The 19,581-nt window shown below is 34.8% G+C and overlaps 1 protein-coding gene across 1 annotated transcript in view; it reads right to left on the bottom strand.

Annotated features, from left to right (window-relative positions):
• Nucleotides 1–13,705: 13,705 nt before the first annotated feature.
• The window catches only part of LOC100916289 (zinc finger protein 2 homolog), a 28,798-nt gene continuing 22,922 nt past the window's right edge, over nt 13,706–19,581 (bottom strand). Inside the window, exon 5 of the mRNA XM_012547044.3 lies at nt 13,706–17,040. Within this exon, the coding sequence (XP_012402498.2) occupies nt 14,843–17,040 (2,198 nt within the window). The 3' untranslated portion in view covers nt 13,706–14,842. The remainder of the gene's footprint in view (nt 17,041–19,581) is intronic.

Raw genomic sequence — 19,581 nt, 5'->3', positions numbered from 1 at the left:
TGAGGATTCAATGTAACGATATTTGTAAAATTACAAACATTAAATCAATATGGACATAGTGACTGTTTATGATTAATATTCCTTGGATCATTGGTCTCACATAAAGTCAGTTGGCTAAAATATATGGACATTTGAGTCACTATTCTTTTCATTCCAATTATATCCAGAACAGAGGACTTACTTGACTAGATAGGGTAAAACTCCACTGGGTTTAGAATTAAGCAAAATTTGAGTTCAAATTCTGCCTCAGGTGCTCCCTAGTTCTGTATGTCTGGGCAAGGAACAATCTCTCCGTTCCTCACTTTACTCATCTGTAAAATGGGAAGATGGGACTCAGTGACTTCCCATGACATAAATATATGTTCTCTTCTAAACTACATTCATTATGTCTTTTTTCCCATAGCCTCTTCCTATGTTCCAGGAAGGAGGTCAAGCAGTGCTAAACCTGCAGTAATACCAGACTTCTTAGAAATAAAGATCTTAAAAACTGAAGAGGTCAGGTATGTGATTTAAAAAAAAAGAGGAATCCAGTAACCTTGTACTTAATTCAAAGATCTCCATAACAATGTCTATACTTGTGCCAAGCGCTACAGATTGTTGGAAACACTGCAAAGCAGTCTGGCAGAAAATAGATATGGGCCACTCAAGATATGGATTACAATATAGACCCAGATTAACTCCTGTTGTAAACACATGACTTAGAAAGGACATCTCAAAGTAATTTGAGGAAATATATTTACGATTAGTAGAACTCATCTCTAAACAGGGGATAGAAAAGATCTCAAAAACTTAAATGGGCAATTTTCATCGAACAAAAACCCTATAATGAATCTAAAATTTAAAAGGAAGCAATTGATTGGAAAATACATTTGCAGCAGGTTTCCTTCATGTCCAAAGTCTATAAAAAACAGATACTGGTTTTATACAATATATAGAAGAAAGAGCCAAAACTATTATCAAAGAAGAAATGCCAATTATCAGTGATTATAAAGGGGAAAAGCAAATATATTGATAATCACTAATTCAAATAACTAATAATTCAAAAGATGGTAACAAAATGAGCATCACAAACATTGTAGAGAATTATTTCCTTAAATGTGTACTTGATGAGAGAATTTTGAGTTCTCTTTTCTTTTGCATCTTGCAGAGGGAAAATCAATGAAAGAGAAAATATATAGAATGAAACAAAACAAATGTAATGAAAAATGGTCCAAGTCAATAAAAGGTTGGAAGGGTTCTGGGAAAACTGTTGGTGGAATCATAAAGTTCCCCCCAAGTCACAAAACCTTAAATTCAGTGATACCATGAGAAGTCATCTATCTTTCAAGAAAGGAAAAAGAGCCAAGTATAAAAAATATTGAAATCAGCTCCTTTTATTATGTCAAAGAACTAGAAAGAAATATGTGATATCCTACTATAAATAAGACCACAACTGAACAAATTTTGATATGTGAATGTGATGGAACAATAATATGGGATGAAATACAGGCAATTTCTGTGAAACCTTGTACAGTTGTATGGACTGATATAGATTACAGGTAGCAATTGATAATAACAACATTGGAAGGGTCAACAACTTGGCAAAACATCCCACCTTTTGTTGTCATCATTAACCAGAATCCCGTGGATTGATGAGGATCTGTATTAACTGCCTTCTTACCAAGAAATAATGGTACAAGATGTAGAAGGAAAAGTAATTTTGGGAAATGGAAAGTAGAGGATTTGGGTCTCCTTGACAATTTATTTTCATTACAAATGTTTTGCTGGTTAATTTTTTTTTTCAGTTTTGGATAAGAAAGGACAGCAATAGGAGAGGTTCTAACAATAATATTGTCCTGATCCTGAACTTCACACACCAAAATAATAAAGAAGGAAATTGGGATATTGAAATTATACATAAGGTACAACAGAAGGAAGTCCAGAAGAGCTGGGAAAGCTTTGAAAATGTGATTTTAAATTCAATATTACTTAAAAATAAAGCCAATCCATATACATTGGTTTCATGTAAAATTCTCTTTTTCTGTTTTATGCTACATATACAATGTTCATTTTATTTAGCTTTTGTAAATTTCAAAAATTTTTAAAAATCAAACATTGATAGTTCCTGTTTTTCATTTTCTTTTTTAACATAATTTTATTTTTCCAAATACATGTAAAGAGAGTTTTTAACATTCATTTTTGTAAAACTTTTTGTTCTAAATTTTTTTCCTTATCTTCACTCTCTTCAAGTTGGAAAACAATCTGATATAGTTTAATATTTGTGATCATTTTAAACATATTTCCATATTTGTCATGTTGCACAAGGAAAATCATACCAAAAGGGGAAAAAAACATGAGAAACAAACAAACAAAAAGGTGAAAACTCTATGCTTTGATTTACATTCAATCTTCATTTTTCTCTCTCTGGATATGACTGACATTTTCCATCCCAAATCTATTAAAATGGCCTTGAATCATTGCAGTCTTGAGAAGAGCCTACACCATTACAATTGATCACCACATCATCTTGTTGTTACTGTGTACAATGTTCTCTTGGCTCTGCTCACTTCTCTCATCATAAATTCATGTACATCTTTCCAGGCTTTTCTGAAATCAGCCTGGTCATCAATTTTGTAGAACAACAACATTCCATTACCTTCATATAGCATAGTTTTTTAATCCATTCTCCAAATGATGAGCATACATTCAAGTTCCAATTCTTTGCCAATTTAAAAAGTGCTGCTACAAACATTTTTGTACTCGTAGGTCCTTTTGTATGATCTCTTTGGTATACAGACCCAGTAGTAAGACTTCTGGATCAAAGGGTATGCCCAGTTTTGTAGCCATTTAGGTATGGTTCAAAATTATTCTCCAGAACAACTAGATCAGTTCACAACTCAACCAACAATGCATTAGTGTCCCAGTTTTCCCACATCCCCTTCCACATTTATCATTCTCTTTTCCTGTCATCTTAGTCAATATGATAGGTATGAGGTGGTACCTCAGGATTGCTTTAATTTGCATTTCTTTAGTCAATAGTCATCTAAAGCATTTTTTCATATGATCAGAAATGGCTTTAATTTCTTCATTTCAGAATTGTCTCTTCATATCTTTTCACCATTCATCAATTGAGAAATAGCTTGTCCTTTATCAGGAACTGGCTGTAAAAAATTTTCCCCACCTTTCTGATTCCCTCCTAATCTTGGCTGCATTAACTTGTTTGTGCAAACTCTTTTTAATTTAATGCAATCAAAATTATCCAATTTGCATTTCATAATGTTCTCTAATTCTTTGGCCATAAATTCCTCCCTTCTCCACTAGAGTTTGACTATCCCTAGTACTCTAACTTGCTCATATTATCACCTTTTATGTCTAAATCACTAACCCATTTAGACCTTATATTGGCATAGGGTGTTACATATGGGTCAATGCTTAGTTTCTGCCATACTATTTTGCAATTTTCCCAGCAATTTTTGTCAAAATACTCAGTTCTTATCCCAGAAGCTGGAGTCTTAGTGTTTATCAAATACTAGATTACTATAGTTTTTGACTGTTGTTTCTTGTATACCTGACCTATTCCACTGCTCAATTACTCTAGTACCAAAATGGTTTTGTTGACCTCTGCTTTTGAATTTTTTTCATTAATTCTCTTGATATTCTTTGACTCTTTGTTTTTCCAGATTAATTTTGTTATTATTTTTTCTATTAATTAATTTTTTGGCAACTTCATTGGTATGGTACTGAATAAGTAGATTAGTTTAGGAAAATTTGTCATTTTTATTATATTAGCTCAATTTACCCATGAGCAATTGATAGTTTCCCAATTGTTTAGATGTAACTCTGTGCAAAAAGTGTTTTGTAATTATGTTCATATATTTCCTGGCTTTCTCTTGGCAGATAGATTTCCAAATATTTTATATTGTCTACAGTTATTTTAAATGGAATTTTTCTTTCTATCTCTTGCTGCTGAGCTTTGTTGGTAACATATAGAAGTTCTGATTTATGTGAGTTTATTTTTATATCCTGCAGCTCTGCTAAAGTTGTTAATTGTTTCTAAGAATTTTTAATTCATTGTTTAGGATTCTCTAAATATACCATATATTATTTGCTTTCTCATTACCTACTATAATTCCTTTAATTTCTTTTTCTTTTCTTATTGCTAAAGCTAACATTTCTAGTACAATGTCAAATAATAGTTGTGATAATGGGCAACCTTGTTTCACTCTTGATCTTATTGGAAATGCTTCTAACTTATCCCTGTTACATATAATACTTGCTGATGATTTTAGATAGATGCTACTTATCTAAGGAAAACCCCATTTATTTCTATGATCTTGTGTTTTTATAAGCAATGGGCCTTGTATTTTGTTAATGCTATTTTTGCATTTATTGATATAAGCATATGATTTGTTAGTTTGGTAATTGATATGATGGCTTATACTAATCATTTTCCTGATATTGAACAAGCCCTTCTTTGCTGGCATAAATCCTGATTGGCCATAGTGTATTGGCCTAGTAATTAGTTGCTGTAATCTTCTTGCTAATATTTTTATTTAAGATTTTTGCATCAGAATTCATTAGGGAAATTGGTCATTTTCTTTCCCTGTTTTGGACCTTCTTAGTTTAAGGTTTTACCACCATATCTGTGGCATAGGAGGAATTTCATAAGACTCCTGTTTGCCATTTTCAGCAATCCTGAAAGCATGACAAGAAATGACAAAATTATTTTCATGATTTTCTTTTATTATCAGGATTTGGTAACATTTTTCAGATGTGAGGTATTGTTGTCAGGACTTCAGGAAATTTCATGTCTTTTCAGCATCATCTATTGGTTTCTTGATCCACATAAATGTCCACAGTGTGGATATAAATAACATTGTGCATAGTAACAGTGAGATTATATGATAATCCGTTATGATAGACTTAGTTCTTCTCAACTATATGTTGATTCAAGACAATTCCAATAGATTTGGTATATAAAATGCCATCTGCATTCAGAGAGAGAAATATGGAGACTAAATGTTCAGAAGTATATCATTTCACCTTTTTTGTTTGCTTTTTCTTATGATTTTTCCTTTTTGTTCTGATTTTTTCTTTCACAACTTGACTAATGTCAAAAAAAATGCTTAAAATTATTGTATAGACTGATGGATTGCTTGTTGTTTTGGGGAAGGAGGTAATGGAGGGAGAGAAAAGAATTTGGAATTCAAAAATCTTACAGGGATAAATGTTGAAAGCTATCTTTGCATGTAGTAGGAAAAATAAAATACTATTGAATTAAAAAAAAAAAGGAAAGAAAAGAAATGAGGAACTTAGCCTGTTAGCTAGACTTCAGTGGAACTGTGTACAAAATGAAGTCAACTACGGGCCAGATTGCCTGGAGCCAACTTCCTGTTAGCCTGCACAGAATCTCATACAAACTTCTTCACCTAACAGGATTTATAAGAACTAAACAACTAAACTTGTTTTTCTCTCTCTGTCTCTCTGTGTCTTTCTCTCTCTATCTCTCTTTGTCTGTCTGTCTCTCTGTGTCTCTCTCTTCCTGTCTCTGTCTCTATATCCACACACATATATAGTTAAAGAGTATTATTAAAAATAGATGATTTTTTTAAAAAAATATTTAAAATTAAGTTAAAAATAGGAATAAATGAAATAGAAAATAGAACTAGACAAAACCATTGTAATGTGCAAAAAAAAATGATTGCTCTATAATTGAATGATCTTTCAAAAGATAGGTAGCTAAGTAACTAGAAGGTGATCTTAATAGAAAAAGGAAGATTAGACAAGGGAGCAGACCTGTGAAATAAGATATTGCATTCTATTTTGTATATGTTGCCTCTGTGCTCCTTAAGGGTCATCCACTTCATGCTTTCCAGTGGACAGTTGGTGATATGGAGCTGAAACTTAGGAAGGAATCAGGAGCTTTCCATTTAGCTTGGAAGTCATCTACATCAAAGGCATTATTGAATCCATAAAATCAGATGAGATAATTGAGAACATGTAGAAGGAGAAGAACGGAAGTCCTCCAAAAGATTTGGGGATCTAATCAGGAAACTGGAGATTGTTGATGATCCAGCCAAATAGAACCAGAGAGACGGGAAGCCAAATAGGACCAGAGAAACAAGAAGTCAAAAGTAATGGAGGTCTGGAGCAGCTAGATGGAGCAGTGGATAGAGCACCAGGAGGACCTGAGTTCAAATATGATCTCAGACACTTAATGCTTCCTGGCTGTGTGACCCTAGGCAAGTCACTTAACTCCAATTGCCTCTGGGAGAAAAAAGTAACTGAAGTCAAAGAAATGTGTGAAGTAAGAAAGATCCCAAAGGGAAGGAGGTGGGGCTGGCCAGTAGTATCATCATGGAAGAAATTCTATTTTCTGATCCTTGTTCTCCCAGTTTCCTTCTTCAGCAGCACCAGAATTTTCCTCCAAAGATCTAGTCATGTGAAGATTTTGCTCAAAAAAGAGCCTAATGCCATTTGGGGAGAATTGTCCCAAAGACTGGTTGAATTCCTCATTCTTGATGCTTCTTCAATCTCTATCATGACCATTGGTTCTGTCTGTCTTTTCTCCTTCTAGACCCAACCCATCCCCTTGTGCCTCAGCTCCTGGAAGCCATGAGAAAAAAATCATAATCTCCCTGTTGGATCCCAGCAGCCTTCATCAGTTTTTGTTTCTAGACTTCTGCCCCAACCACTCTATCCTCCTACTTATTCTTCCCTTTTAGTAACAGTAAATCTTTATGTCTCTCAGTATCACTAATTCTCTTCTATGCTCTGCTTAGATGTATCTTCTAGAAAGAGGCCTTTCATGATTCCCCAGTTACTATTTGGAAAAATGAAATACTATTTAAAAGAAAGACACAATATATTCCTCATTCAAGAGTTGAATTAATCAGTGGTACTTCTTCCAAACACTGTAACAAGAGCTCCCACTTTTCTTTCTCCTATTTTCTATCTTTCCCATTTTCTTTTTATCCATTTGCCTATAAGTTCTCTTATTCCAGAAGTCTACAAGATTGCATTTTCTTTCCTTGTTAGCCTTTGACTTGATTAAGGTACCTCACATATTTTCTCTCCATGACTTTCTTTTCTTCCTGTGTATGCCTCCTCACATTCTATAATTTAGTTCCACAAAAAAACCTAGATTTTTCTGGAAGATAAGATTAGTGTATTTCTTCCATTATATCTTTTTAAAATGTGTGTTTTCACCTTGATGTTCATATGTACATGAAGAAACAATTCTCTCAATCATTATTTTGTTTATTGGTTTAATTATACTTATGTATGGTTAATCTAAGTTCAGAATTCTCATTTAAAAGGCACAAAAGGAGTGAATACAAGTTTATTCCTGCCCAGAACCTTGATCCATACAAGACATAAGGGAAGAGAATTTTGGGGGGGGGACAATTTGATCATTTTGTTAATATAGCCAAAAGGTTATTAAGAAGAATGGTCATCAGCTACGCCCAGAGAAAGAACTCTGGGAGATGACTAAAAACCATTACATTGAATTCCCAATCCCTATATCTATGCCCACCTGCATTTTTGATTTCCTTCACAAGCTAATTGTACAATATTTCAAAGTCTGATTCTTTTTGTACAGCAAAATAACATTTTGGTCATGTATAGTTATTGTGTATCTAATTTATATTTTAATGTATTTAACATCTACTGGTCATCCTGCCATCTGGGGGAGGGGGTGGGGGGGTAAGAGGTGAAAAATTGGAACAAGAGGTTTGGCAATTGTTAATGCTGTAAAGTTACCCATGCATATAACCTGTAAATAAAAGGCTATTAATTTAAAAAAAAGAAGAAGAAGAAGAATGGTCATTTGGCCATCTCTTTTAAATCAAAGACAAACACTTCATCAAGGGTTTCTTGGGACTTAGGGGAGACAATGTAAAAGGAAAAATGGAAAAAATCTTCCTTAAATTTTTGATTTGCTATTTCAAGTTGGTTGACTTTCTCTTTACAATTTTCTTTATTTTCTTGGAATGTTCTTATTTTTTTTTTCAACTTTTTTCCTTGGGCTTTCTTGTTGATTTCGAGTCTTTTTTAAGTTCTTCCAAAAACTCTTTTTGTGCTTGGGACCATTTGATGTTTTTCATTGAAAAAGGAGTGACTTTTCTGGGGCCATCGTCTTCCTCTGACTATGAATCCAGATTTTCTTATCTCCAAAGTAACCGTCTATGGTTGGGCTCTTTCTTCTTTGCTTACTCATTTTGATTTTGTTTTTAAGCAGCAATTGATGTGATTAAGTTCTATTCCCAAGGTATGGGGAAAGATGCCCCAAGCCTTATGTTGTTATTTTTCTAATTATTATTTTTTTTTTGTTATATTTGTTGTTTTCTGAGGTCTGTCCCAGGACTAAACTTTGGGCTTCTCCATTATCAAGCCATGGATAGGGTCCCTAGCCATACTATCCTACAAATGATCTTGCTCCCTGCATTTCCTCTGGTGATTGAAAACCCAAATTATGTTTTAAATGTCATATATAAAACTTCTTATGGCAAATAGGATTATCATCAGTTGACAACAGTACAACAAAGAAATTTTGTTAAAAGAGTTAAAGTGGAATTTCAGCTAAGATGGGACAGATCTTTAAATCAAAAGAAAGGGGGAGATATAGAGAATTCAAGACTGAAAATAAAATAAAACTGAATTAAAGATGAAGTACTTAACTTGGGACAGAAAATGCCATCTGCATCCAGAGAGAGAACTATGGAGACTAAATGTAGATTGAAGCATAGTATTTTCACCTTGTTCAAGTTGAGTTGACACTAGGATACCAACAATCATCCTCTGACCATCTAGCATAACAGTGGTTACCCCTCCTCATATCATCACTAGAATGCCTATTTGGGTGGATAGAATGATTTGTCATGACTTAAGAAGGAATTAAGAAGCCTATTGATGAGGGTAAAACAACTGGTTTGAAGCTTAATGTAAAGAAAAAAAAAAAAACTAAGATCATGGCAACTGGTTTCAACAATTCCTGGCAAATAGGAGAAAAAATAGGAACAGTGTCATATTTTATATACTTGGACTCAAAGATCACTGCCTGAAGTGACTACAGTCAAAAAACAAAAAGAAGCTGCTCCTTAGAAGGAAAGCTCTAATAAATCTGGACAGCACACTAAAAAGCAAAGATATCATGTTGTCAACAAAGATCCATTTATTTATTTATTAAATACAAAGTTATTATATGTTATTAAATAAAATATGCCACTTCTAAGTGATATAAATAAAAGTTTGGTTAATATTTTATGACCAAAGGGGCAACTAGGTGGCTCGGTGGATAGAGCACCAACCCTAAAGTCAGGAGGACCTGAGTTCAAATTTGATTTCAGACACTTAACTTCCTGGCTGTGTGACCTTGGGCAAGTCACTTAACCCGAAATGCCTTAGCAAAAAAAAAAAAAAAAAATATATATATATATATATATATATATATATATATAAATATATTTTTTATGACTAAAAAAATCCATATATTTAAAGCTATGGTTTTTCAAGAAACAATGGAAGTCTGTGAGTTTTGGACTCTGAGAAAAGGTGAGTGCTGCAGAATTGATGCTTTTGAATTATGATCCTGGAGAAGAATTTTGAAAGTCTTTTGAATAGCAAGGAGATCAAATTAGACAATATTTAAAGAAATTGATTCTGGAAATTCACTGAAAGTCAAATGCTGAAGCTGAAGTCTAAATACTTTGGCCATATAATGAGGAGACAGGACTTATTGGAAAAGACCCTGATTTTGGGAAAGAGTAAAAGCAAAAAGAAAAGGGGATGAGATGGACAGAGTATGTCATGCAAACAATGAACATGACTTCATGTATGACTAAAGGCCATCAATTTCCTTTATTATTTTTTGTTGGATCGAGACTGTGGGAAGACTATTAATAGTCCCCCTCACACTACCATTTTCTCATGCCCCAAATTGGGGAGGGGGGGTGTGAGAAAATGGTAATGAAAGCACAAGCAAGCCCAATCAATTCCCACATAGTGGGACAGACTTTTGAGAGATAGCGAAGGATAAAAGGGCCTGCAATGCTGTGGTCTATGGGGTCAGGAAGAGATGGACACAGCTGAATGACTAAATAAAAACAATAAAACAATGGAATCATCTCCTTTGGTCTCTTCCTTTTTTTCTCCTTTCTAAAGATATCCTTTTCCTATTGGTTTTCTTGTGTAAGGGCCCTAACTGATGTTACCCTAAACTCTTCTGTATCCTCTTTGGGTCAAGGGGCTCAGAAGAAAGACATAAACCTGCATAAATACATGAACACACACACACACACACACACACACACCCATACTTACATGATCTTTGAAATGAAAGATCCAAGTGTCCATCCCCTGATGATGTTGGTCACACTCTTGAGTGGATAAAAACACTCTGTATCTGTCTATCTGTACTCTGCAGTCCCTTGCTCTGGCTGTTCCTAATAAGGACCTGACAGTTTTCACAAGATCAAATGAGAACATATTTATATCACTCCTGTAACATGGCAGATACCACATAACCAACCTCTAACCCTTTGCAGTCTTCTCACACCTTAGTCCTCTTCTTCTACTCTCTGACCAGGGGGGACTAGCCTTCAGGCTGAATCTTGACTAAGACCCTCCAGCCCAAAACTCTTGCCTTTCCAATGACTTCTCTTATGTTTGGAATGTCCTTCCTCCTCACCTGGGCCTCCTGGATAATCCCTGACCAAAACCTTCCATTCCATAATTCTGCCTTTCCCATGGCTTTTTTCATGTTTGGAATGTCTTTCTCACCTTGGCCCCCTGGCTTCCTTAAATTTCATCTCCTAAAAACAAGCCTTTCCTAATCTCTGAAACTGCTGGAGCCTTCCCCCTCAGAGTGCCTCCCATACATACTTCAGAGAGCTTGTATGGACACAGAGGCTCATACTTTCTCCCACATTAGGTGATCTCCTTCACAGGAAGAAGTAACTTTTCCCCTTGCTGAGGCAAACATATTTACATGCACAAATAATCCTACTCTATTCTGTTTTCTCCAGTAAATTTCCCCATCTTTTATTCCCTTGTCACTAAATCTTCAGTCTCATCCTATCTAGTGGCTCCTTCTTAGTAGATGGCTTTATGCTACATACTTGATTGGCTCTTGTCCTTCATTCTTGAAGAGAATCAAAATGACACCATTATGTTGGAGTCAAGGTACAATGGATCTGCTTTGCTTATAAAGCAGTGCCTTCTTGGATGTGGGCATGCCATTAGTGTGAACTAATACAAAATACAGTGAGCAGAACCAGCAGAACAATTCATATAGGAAAAGTATTGTTAAAATATCTTAAACAACTCTGATTAATGCAATGTTAAATCACCACTTCAGAGACTATACGATGAACTAGACTCCCACCTCCTCCTAAAAGATGAAGAACTCAGAGTGCAGAATAAGACATATTTATTTGAACATGGACAACACAGGACTGCTGTTCTTGATTGTCCATGTTTGTAACATGGATTTTATTTTCCTTTCTCTATTTCAGGTAGGTAGGATGAGTTTGGGGAATTTGTGTTTATTAAGAACAAACAATAGAGGCAGCTAGATGGTGCATTGGATAGAGCACTGGGCTTGGAATCATGAAAACTCGTCTCCATGAGTTCAAATCCAGCCTTATGCATTTAATGGGCATATGATCCTGGGTTTAACCCTGTTTGCCTCAGTTACTTATTTTAAAAACGAGCTTGAAAAGGAATTGGCAAACTACTCTAGTATCCCTCCTCACCAAAAAAATGCCAAATAACCAAAAAAAGTGTGTTACAACTGAAATGACCAAATAGTGACAAAAACAAAAAATAAATGAAGATTAAATTGGAAGAGAAATTGTAGAATGGACAATCTATCAAATATTACCTGAAAAATTATCAAGAAAAGTCATTTACATCCAAGATATGGAGAAAACCAACATTTGCGTACCCGGGAACCATTACCAAGAGATGGGAGCTAAAAGGACAGGAAGTTTTCCACTGTCGTGACAAATGAAAACATATTTCAAAGCACTGATCAAAAGACAAAGTCATATTAAAATAAAATTTTGCCATTTCTTCTCATGCCTCCAAAATTGGCGAAAGAGGAAACCATCAATATTTAAATTTTTTATTTTGAAATTCATAAACATAAAATAAAATGAATATTTCATATATATCATAAAACAAAGAAGATTGCACATGAAACAAGTTGTAAAATGCATAGCTTCATTTTTCTTTCCAGTGATTAAAAAATTCCATATGTCCTCTTCAAAGCTATTTTCATTCCTTCTGAATTCATGTATGACTAAAGGCCATCAATTTCCTTTATTATTTTTTGTTGGATCGAGACTGTGAGAAGACTATTAATAGTCCCCCTCACACTACCATTTTCTCATGCCCCAAATTGGGGAGGGGGGGTGTGAGAGAATGGTAATGAAAGCACAAGCAAGCCCAATCAATTCCCACATAGTCCATTTCTCAAAATGTAGTTTTTAATGTACATCTCATATCCATCACCTCTGGAAGAGGAGGTAGACTGCACAGATCTTTGTAACTCCCCTGCTATAGTGGTTGATTATCACAATAATCAAGAGTGTGATATCTCTCAAAGCTGTTGACCTTCACAATGTTGTGATTATCATCAATACTCCCTGTAGTCTACAGATTACAATATTTTACCAAGGTATTTACCGAAAGATGTATGTGTTTTATTTTCCCATGACTTTATGTTCCTCCTCAATGATTGCCCAAGGTACTATAGCCAAAATTTACTCAGCCATTCTCTGCATAGCTACATATAATTAGGATTTCCTCTTTATATACTTTGGACAGGCCTTTATGAGAGAAACTTGCAGCAAATCTTTTCCCAGTTAATTACCTCCCTTTAAATTTTAGATGCTTTGAGGAGTTTTTGTGTCACAAAAACTGGCCATTATCTTTTTGTGATCCTATGTGTCCCTTTTTTGGTGATGAACTTTTCCATTATTCAGAAATGTCTCTTACTTGTGATTCCTTTAATTTTTTGAAGTGACCTTTCACATCTAAGCCAAGAATTCATTAGATGCTAATCTACAGTATAAGATGTTGGTCTGTATCTATTTTCTGCCAGACAACTTTCCAGTATTTCCAGGTGTTTGTAATGGTTAGTCAGTCTTGACTCCATAGTGGAGGTCTTTGGATGGACTGAACAAGTAGTTACTATACTAATTTTCCTCTGTATATTAAACACTAATCTCAGTTTCTCCAGATCTTTAATTTTAAATAGGATGAAATAGTTTGGATGACTACTGCTTTCTAGTATGGTTTCAGATTTAGTCCTGTGGGGCCTCCTTCCTAGAAAATCAGAAGAGGCTGTAGAAACATGAATGTACTTCGGATGAATACACATGTTAAGAATTGGAAGGGAATATAGAATCTTAAGGTCAATCTCATTTTAGAGATGAGTAAAGTAAGGCACAGAGAGGTTGTTCCTGGGCCAGAGTTAAAGAGCTAGAAAGAACATGAGTCAGGATTCAAAGCCAATATTTCCTGATTCCAAATCCAAATTTCTATCTTTTATAACTAATGCCTTCCTCTACACTGTTCTGAATAGCAATTTGAATTAAAAGAAAAGTGAGTGAAGTGTCCAGATCTTGAACCCTACTAACTTCACTGGGACAATTATGACCCAAGGAATAATAATCTTTTAAAAAGCTAGCATTTCCATAATGATTTGAGTCTAGGAGAGTGTTTTAGAGATACTGTGTCTTTTGATGCTCATGTTAATTCTGGAAGGTAGGTACTCTTGTTCTCCTGAGAGAATCTAGATTAAATGATTGCCCAAGGTACTATAGCTAGTAAGTTTCAGAGCCCAATTAGAACTCAGGTTTCATGGTTCCAAGCACAACATTCTATCTATTGAGCTAAGAAAGCATGATAGAAATAGATGTCCAACAGATGCCCAAATATGTATATGAGAATTTTTTGTGCCAGAAAGCAACAGGATGCAAAGTGAGTAGCAACTAATTGGGAAACGCCTGAAGAAAGTACAATACATGAATGCCATGAAGTCATAAAGAGTAATGACAAACATTATGGTTTCAGAGAAAAAATCATTACATTTAAAAGAGCTTCTGCACAGTATAAAATTTAGGATCTCTACCAAGGTCTCCATATTGGGAGAGCTAATGAAATCTGTCCTGTAACAAAAGACCTCCTGTTAATCAAACCCCAAAATTCTATCTCTATTTTGAATTCTCCATGGACAGTCAGGTATTCTAGGTGAAGGATGCTCTTCCCACACATAATGCTTCTAAAAGCCTTCGTTTCCATAGGAATATTGTTGTCTACTGACCTCCCTCTTTCTCAAAAATGTTTTGGGTTTTTTTTGAGAACATTCATGTCTTCTCTCCATAGTGAGTCCTCTGATGTAAAGTAAGAGATAATCTCTGGCTGAAGGCCTTTTAACACTGAATCTATATAGAGCTTCTCTTCAGAATGATTTTTCTGATATTAAACAAACTCTGTACTTCATTTTAGTGCCTTTCCTCATATATTACAATGATAAGATTTCTATTGAGTATGAACTCTCTGGTGGAAGAAAAAAGAAGAGTGGAAGGGGGAAATGAATGTTTCCTAAAAGCTTTACCACATTGCTTATATCCCTCAGGTTTCTTTCCGGTGTGGATTCTATCATGTTCAATAAATTTAGAGTGGTTAACTAAAGGCTCTATCACATTCATGATATTCCTGAAGTGTCTCTGTAATGTCAATTCTCACACATCCAGAAAGACTGAAGCCTTTCCACACTGCTTACATTTGGAAGATTTCTCAGCAGTGTGAATTCTCTGATGTTTGGCATGATTATAATTAAATCACAAAACTTTCAACATTGATTAGGTTCATGTGGGTTCTCTCCAGTGTGGATTCTCTGATTGACATGCAGTAAGATTGGAGTTCCACAGGAAAGCTTTTCACATTGACTATGTTCATAAGAATTCTCTTTTATGTGGATTCTCTGATGTACAGAAAGATTGGAGCTTTGAGTGAAAGCTTTTCCACAATGGTTACATTCATAAGGTTTCTCTCCAGTGTGGATTCTCTGATGTGAAGCAAGACTCGACTTCCTTGTAAAAGCCTTTCCACATTGATTACATTCATAAGGTTTCTTTTCATTATGAACTCTCTGATAACCAGAAATATTGACGTCCCATTGGGAAGCTTTTTGACATTGATCATGTTCATAAGAATTCTCTTTTTTGTGGATTCTCTGATGTACAGAAAGATTGGAGCGCTGAGTGAAAGCTTTTCCACATTGATTACATTCATAAGGTTTCTCTCCAGTATGTGTCCTCTGATGTGTAATGAGACTGGACCTCCTTGTGAAAGCCTTTCCACATTGATTACATTCAAAAGGTTTCTCCCCGGTGTGAATTGTCTGGTGGGCAGCAAGATGGGAGTTCTTTCGGAAAGTCTTTCCACACTGAATACATTTATAAGGTTTCTTTCCAGTGTGAGTTCTCTGATGTGCAATAAGGTTAGAGCTCTGTCGGAACGTCTTTCCACATTGATTACATTCATAAGGTTTCTCTGCAGTATGAGTTCTCTGATGTGTAGAAAGACTGGAGTGGTTTGTGAAAGCCATTTCACATTGATTGCATTCATAAAGTTTCTCTCCAGTATGGATTCTTTTATGTTTAGCAAGACTGGAGAGATATCTGAAAGCCTTTCCACACTGATTACATTCATAAGGTTTCTCTCCAGTGTGAATTCTCTGATGTGCAGCAAGATCAGAATTACGCTGAAAAGCCTTCCCACATTTATTACATTCGAAAGGTTTCTCACCAGTGTGAATTTTCTGATGGTGCAAAAAGCTTGATCTGGAGCAGAAAGCCTTCTCACATTGATTACATTTGTAAGGTTTCTCCCCAGTATGGATTCTCTGGTGGGCAGTAAGACTGCAGTTCTGTTGGAAAGTCTTTCCACACTGACTACATTCATAAGGCTTCTCACCAGTGTGAATTCTCTGGTGGTGCAAAAAGCTTGATCTGGAGCAGAAGGCCTTTCCACATTGGTTACATTCATAAGGTTTCTTGCCAGTGTGGATTCTCTGGTGCACAGCTAGATTACAGTTCTGATGGAAAGTTTTTCCACACTGATCACATTCATAAGGTTTCTCTCCTGTGTGAATTCTCTCATGTATAGCAAGACTGATGCTCCATCGGAAAGAATTTCCACACTGTTTACATTCATAAGGTTTCTCTCCTGTATGAATTCTTTGATGACCAATAAGGACTGATTTGTAGCAGAAGGCCTTCCCACATTCATTACATTCATAAGGTTTCTCTCCAGTGTGAATTCTTTGATGGCCAATAAGGCGTGATTTATAACCAAAGGCCTTCCCACATTCACTACATTTATAAGGTTTCTCTCCAGTATGAATCTTCTCATGCCTAACAAGATCTGAGTTCAAATGAAAGGCCTTCCCACAATGTTTACATGCATGGATTTTCATTCCAGTATGAAATCCAGGATGAGGAAGAGATGGATGATGTGATAAGGTGGTTTCACATTCATTATATTTATAAGGCTCCTTTCTGATATGAATTTTCTGATGAGTAACTCCCTTAGAGTTCTGGCTGAAGGCCTTTTTTCCTTCCTTGCATATATAAAGCTTTTTGCCAGTGTAATTTTTCTGATGTTCAGTGAGATTTGAACTCAAGCTGAAGGGCATTTTCTGTTGATTACCTTGATATATCTGCATTTCAGGAGGCTTCTCAAGGGACTGAATGAGATCTCCCTGTTCAGTAAAGCATTCCCTATATTTTCTGTATTGAAAGTAATCATTCCTTGGAGTAAGTGTCTTACAGTGATTTAGGTCTGAATATTGTGCAAAGCTCTTTCTAGCTTCATCAGATTCACAAGGATTCTGCAGATTTTTATCTACCTTGATATGAGAGTCACAGATTTCTCTCCCATTGAAGTCACAAGGACCATCACTGATGAATCTTAGCTGGCCAGATTCATCCAAAGAAATCCTCAGATTTGTAGTGGTCTCATTCATTTTAATCTTCATCACTGTATCTGAAGAAACAAATAAATAAAAATGTAAATTTATGTAAATGTGTATATAAATATATGCAAATATGATTTTCCCTCTACTGACAGAAAAGAAACTAAAAATTATTCCATTTCCCCAGACAAAAAAATTAATTTTCAAACCTAAATGGGCAGAATCAATGATCTGATATACCATTTGCTCATATTCTGTAGTCTCAAATAATTTGGTTTTGGGTTTTTTTTAACTAAATTAATCTGTGGTTTATCATTTTGGTTTCTTCATAAAACCAGCATTTAGGGTTTTTTTTTATCGGTTTGTGGTTTTCTTACTTTCAATTTGATTACTCTTTTCTTTGATTTTCAGAATTTCCAATTTGGTGTTTAATTGGTGACTTTAATTTGGTCTTTTTCTTATATTTTTAGTTGCATGCCCAATTCTTTTATCTGTTCTTTTTCTACTTTATTGATATTAGTGTTTAGAGATATAAATTTTCCTCATAGAGGAAAATGTCCTTACAGAGATATAAATTTGCTTTGCTTGTGCCCCTAAAATTTTGATGTGTTGTCTTATTATTATCATTCTCCTTAATATTTAATATTTTTATTTTCCCAAGTTACATGTAAACACTTTTTTTACATTTATTTTTAAATTTTTGATTTCCAGATTTTTCCCTTTTCACTCCACACACAATCTCCCATTGCAAAGGTCCATGTGAAGCTGGGCAAATCATTCCCATAAAAGTCATGTTGCAAAAAAACAAACAAACAAATATAGACTCCATCCCCAACAACAACAACAAAAAAAAACTTCAAGAAAAAAAAAAAAAGAAAGTTTTAAAAGTGTACTTCAGTATGTATCCAGATACATTCAGTTCTTTCTCTGGTATGGATAGCATTTTTCATCATAACTTTTTCAGAGTAATCTTGGATCACGCTCAGCAAAAGCTGAGAACAGCAAAGTCATTCACAGCTAATCATCCCACAACTTTGCTATTACTATGTATACAGTACATTTCACTTTGTTTGAACTCATGGAGGATTTCCAAATTTTGGGGTTAGGAACCTGTTCATTATTTCTTATAGAACAATAATATTCCTTCATATAATCACATACCACAATTTATTCAGCCATTCCCCAGTTGATGAGCATCCTCTCAATTTCCAATTATTTGCCTTGAGAAAAGAGCTGATATATGTGTGTGTGTGTGTGTGTGTGTGTGTGTGTGTGTGTGTGGTGTGTGTGTGTGTGTGTGTGTGTGTGTGTATAAATCTTTTTTGGGATTCATGTCTAGTAGTGGCACTGTTGGGTCAAAGGATATACATGATTTTATAACCCTTTGGGCATAGATCATATCTTTTGATCATTATAATTTGGGGAACTGCTCTTGTTTCTTTTTTATAAATTTAATTGTCATTCTCTACAACAAAATTGTTTCTATGATTTGTTCTTTGATCTACTTATTCTTTAGTATTAGTCTTCAGTTAATTTTAAATCTCTTCCCATGACTCTTTAGTAAATTAAATTTTTTTACATCATGATCTGAAAATGATTCTGCATTTGGTTATGAGGTATTTATACCTAATACAAAATCAGTTTTCCTGTAGCTTCTGTATAGATCTGAGGAAAAAGGTATATTCCTTTCTATTCCCATTTAATAGTCTTCAGAAGTCTATTATATCCAATGTTTCTAACATGCAAGTTCCTTAAATTCTTTCTTATTTATTTTATGAATATATTTATTTAGTCCTGAGAGGGGAAAGTTGAAGTTCCCCACTAGTATCATTTTGCTGTCTCTTTCCTCCTGTAACTCTAACATCTCCTTTAAAACTCTAGATGCTATGCCATTTGTTACACATATATTTAGTACTGAAATTACTTCATCTTCTGGGGTACTTCTTAACAAGATGAAGCTTCCTTCCTTATCTCTTTTAATGAGATTTATTTTTGCTTTTACTTTGTTGCTACCCATTTTTTTGTTTTTAACTGCAGTTGAAGCATAACAGATTCTGTTCCAGTTTTTGCTTTTACTCTGTATACATCTCTCTGTTTTAGATGTGTTTCTTGTAAATAACATATGATTGGATCCTGGTCTTTAATCCATTCTGCCATCTCTTCCATTTAATGGATGAGTTTATCCCATTCACATCACAATTATAATTACTATCTGTGTTTTCCTCTGTTTGTTTTTCTCTTTCTCTTTTTGCCCTGTTCTTTCTCAGCAGTATTTTTTCTGACCACCACATTCCTTAATTTTCCCTCCTTTCTATCAGTCCATTATTCCTTCTATTTTCCTAAATGATAAGATAGATTTCTATACCCAACTGAAACCTTCCTTGCATTGAAACTGGCTCAAAGAGGGAATAACATAAGTGTTAAGAGATCTCCATTCCCCATTTTTCCCACCTCTTTATGTGAGAAAATTTATTGTTTCCTCTCCCTCTTCTTTCTTTTTTCAATGCATTATTCTTTGTCACCCCTTAATTTTGTTTTGTTTCTTTTAATATCAACCCATCAGTCAACTAATACAAACACTCTCTGTTTATGCATGTTCCCTCTAACTGCCC

This window comes from Sarcophilus harrisii, chromosome 3 (genome assembly GCF_902635505.1).
Source record: "Sarcophilus harrisii chromosome 3, mSarHar1.11, whole genome shotgun sequence".
In the NCBI taxonomy this organism is placed as follows: Eukaryota; Metazoa; Chordata; class Mammalia; order Dasyuromorphia; family Dasyuridae; genus Sarcophilus; species Sarcophilus harrisii.
The sequence above is the reverse complement of the archived record's forward strand: the minus strand, read 5'-3'. Positions and strand labels throughout refer to the sequence as shown.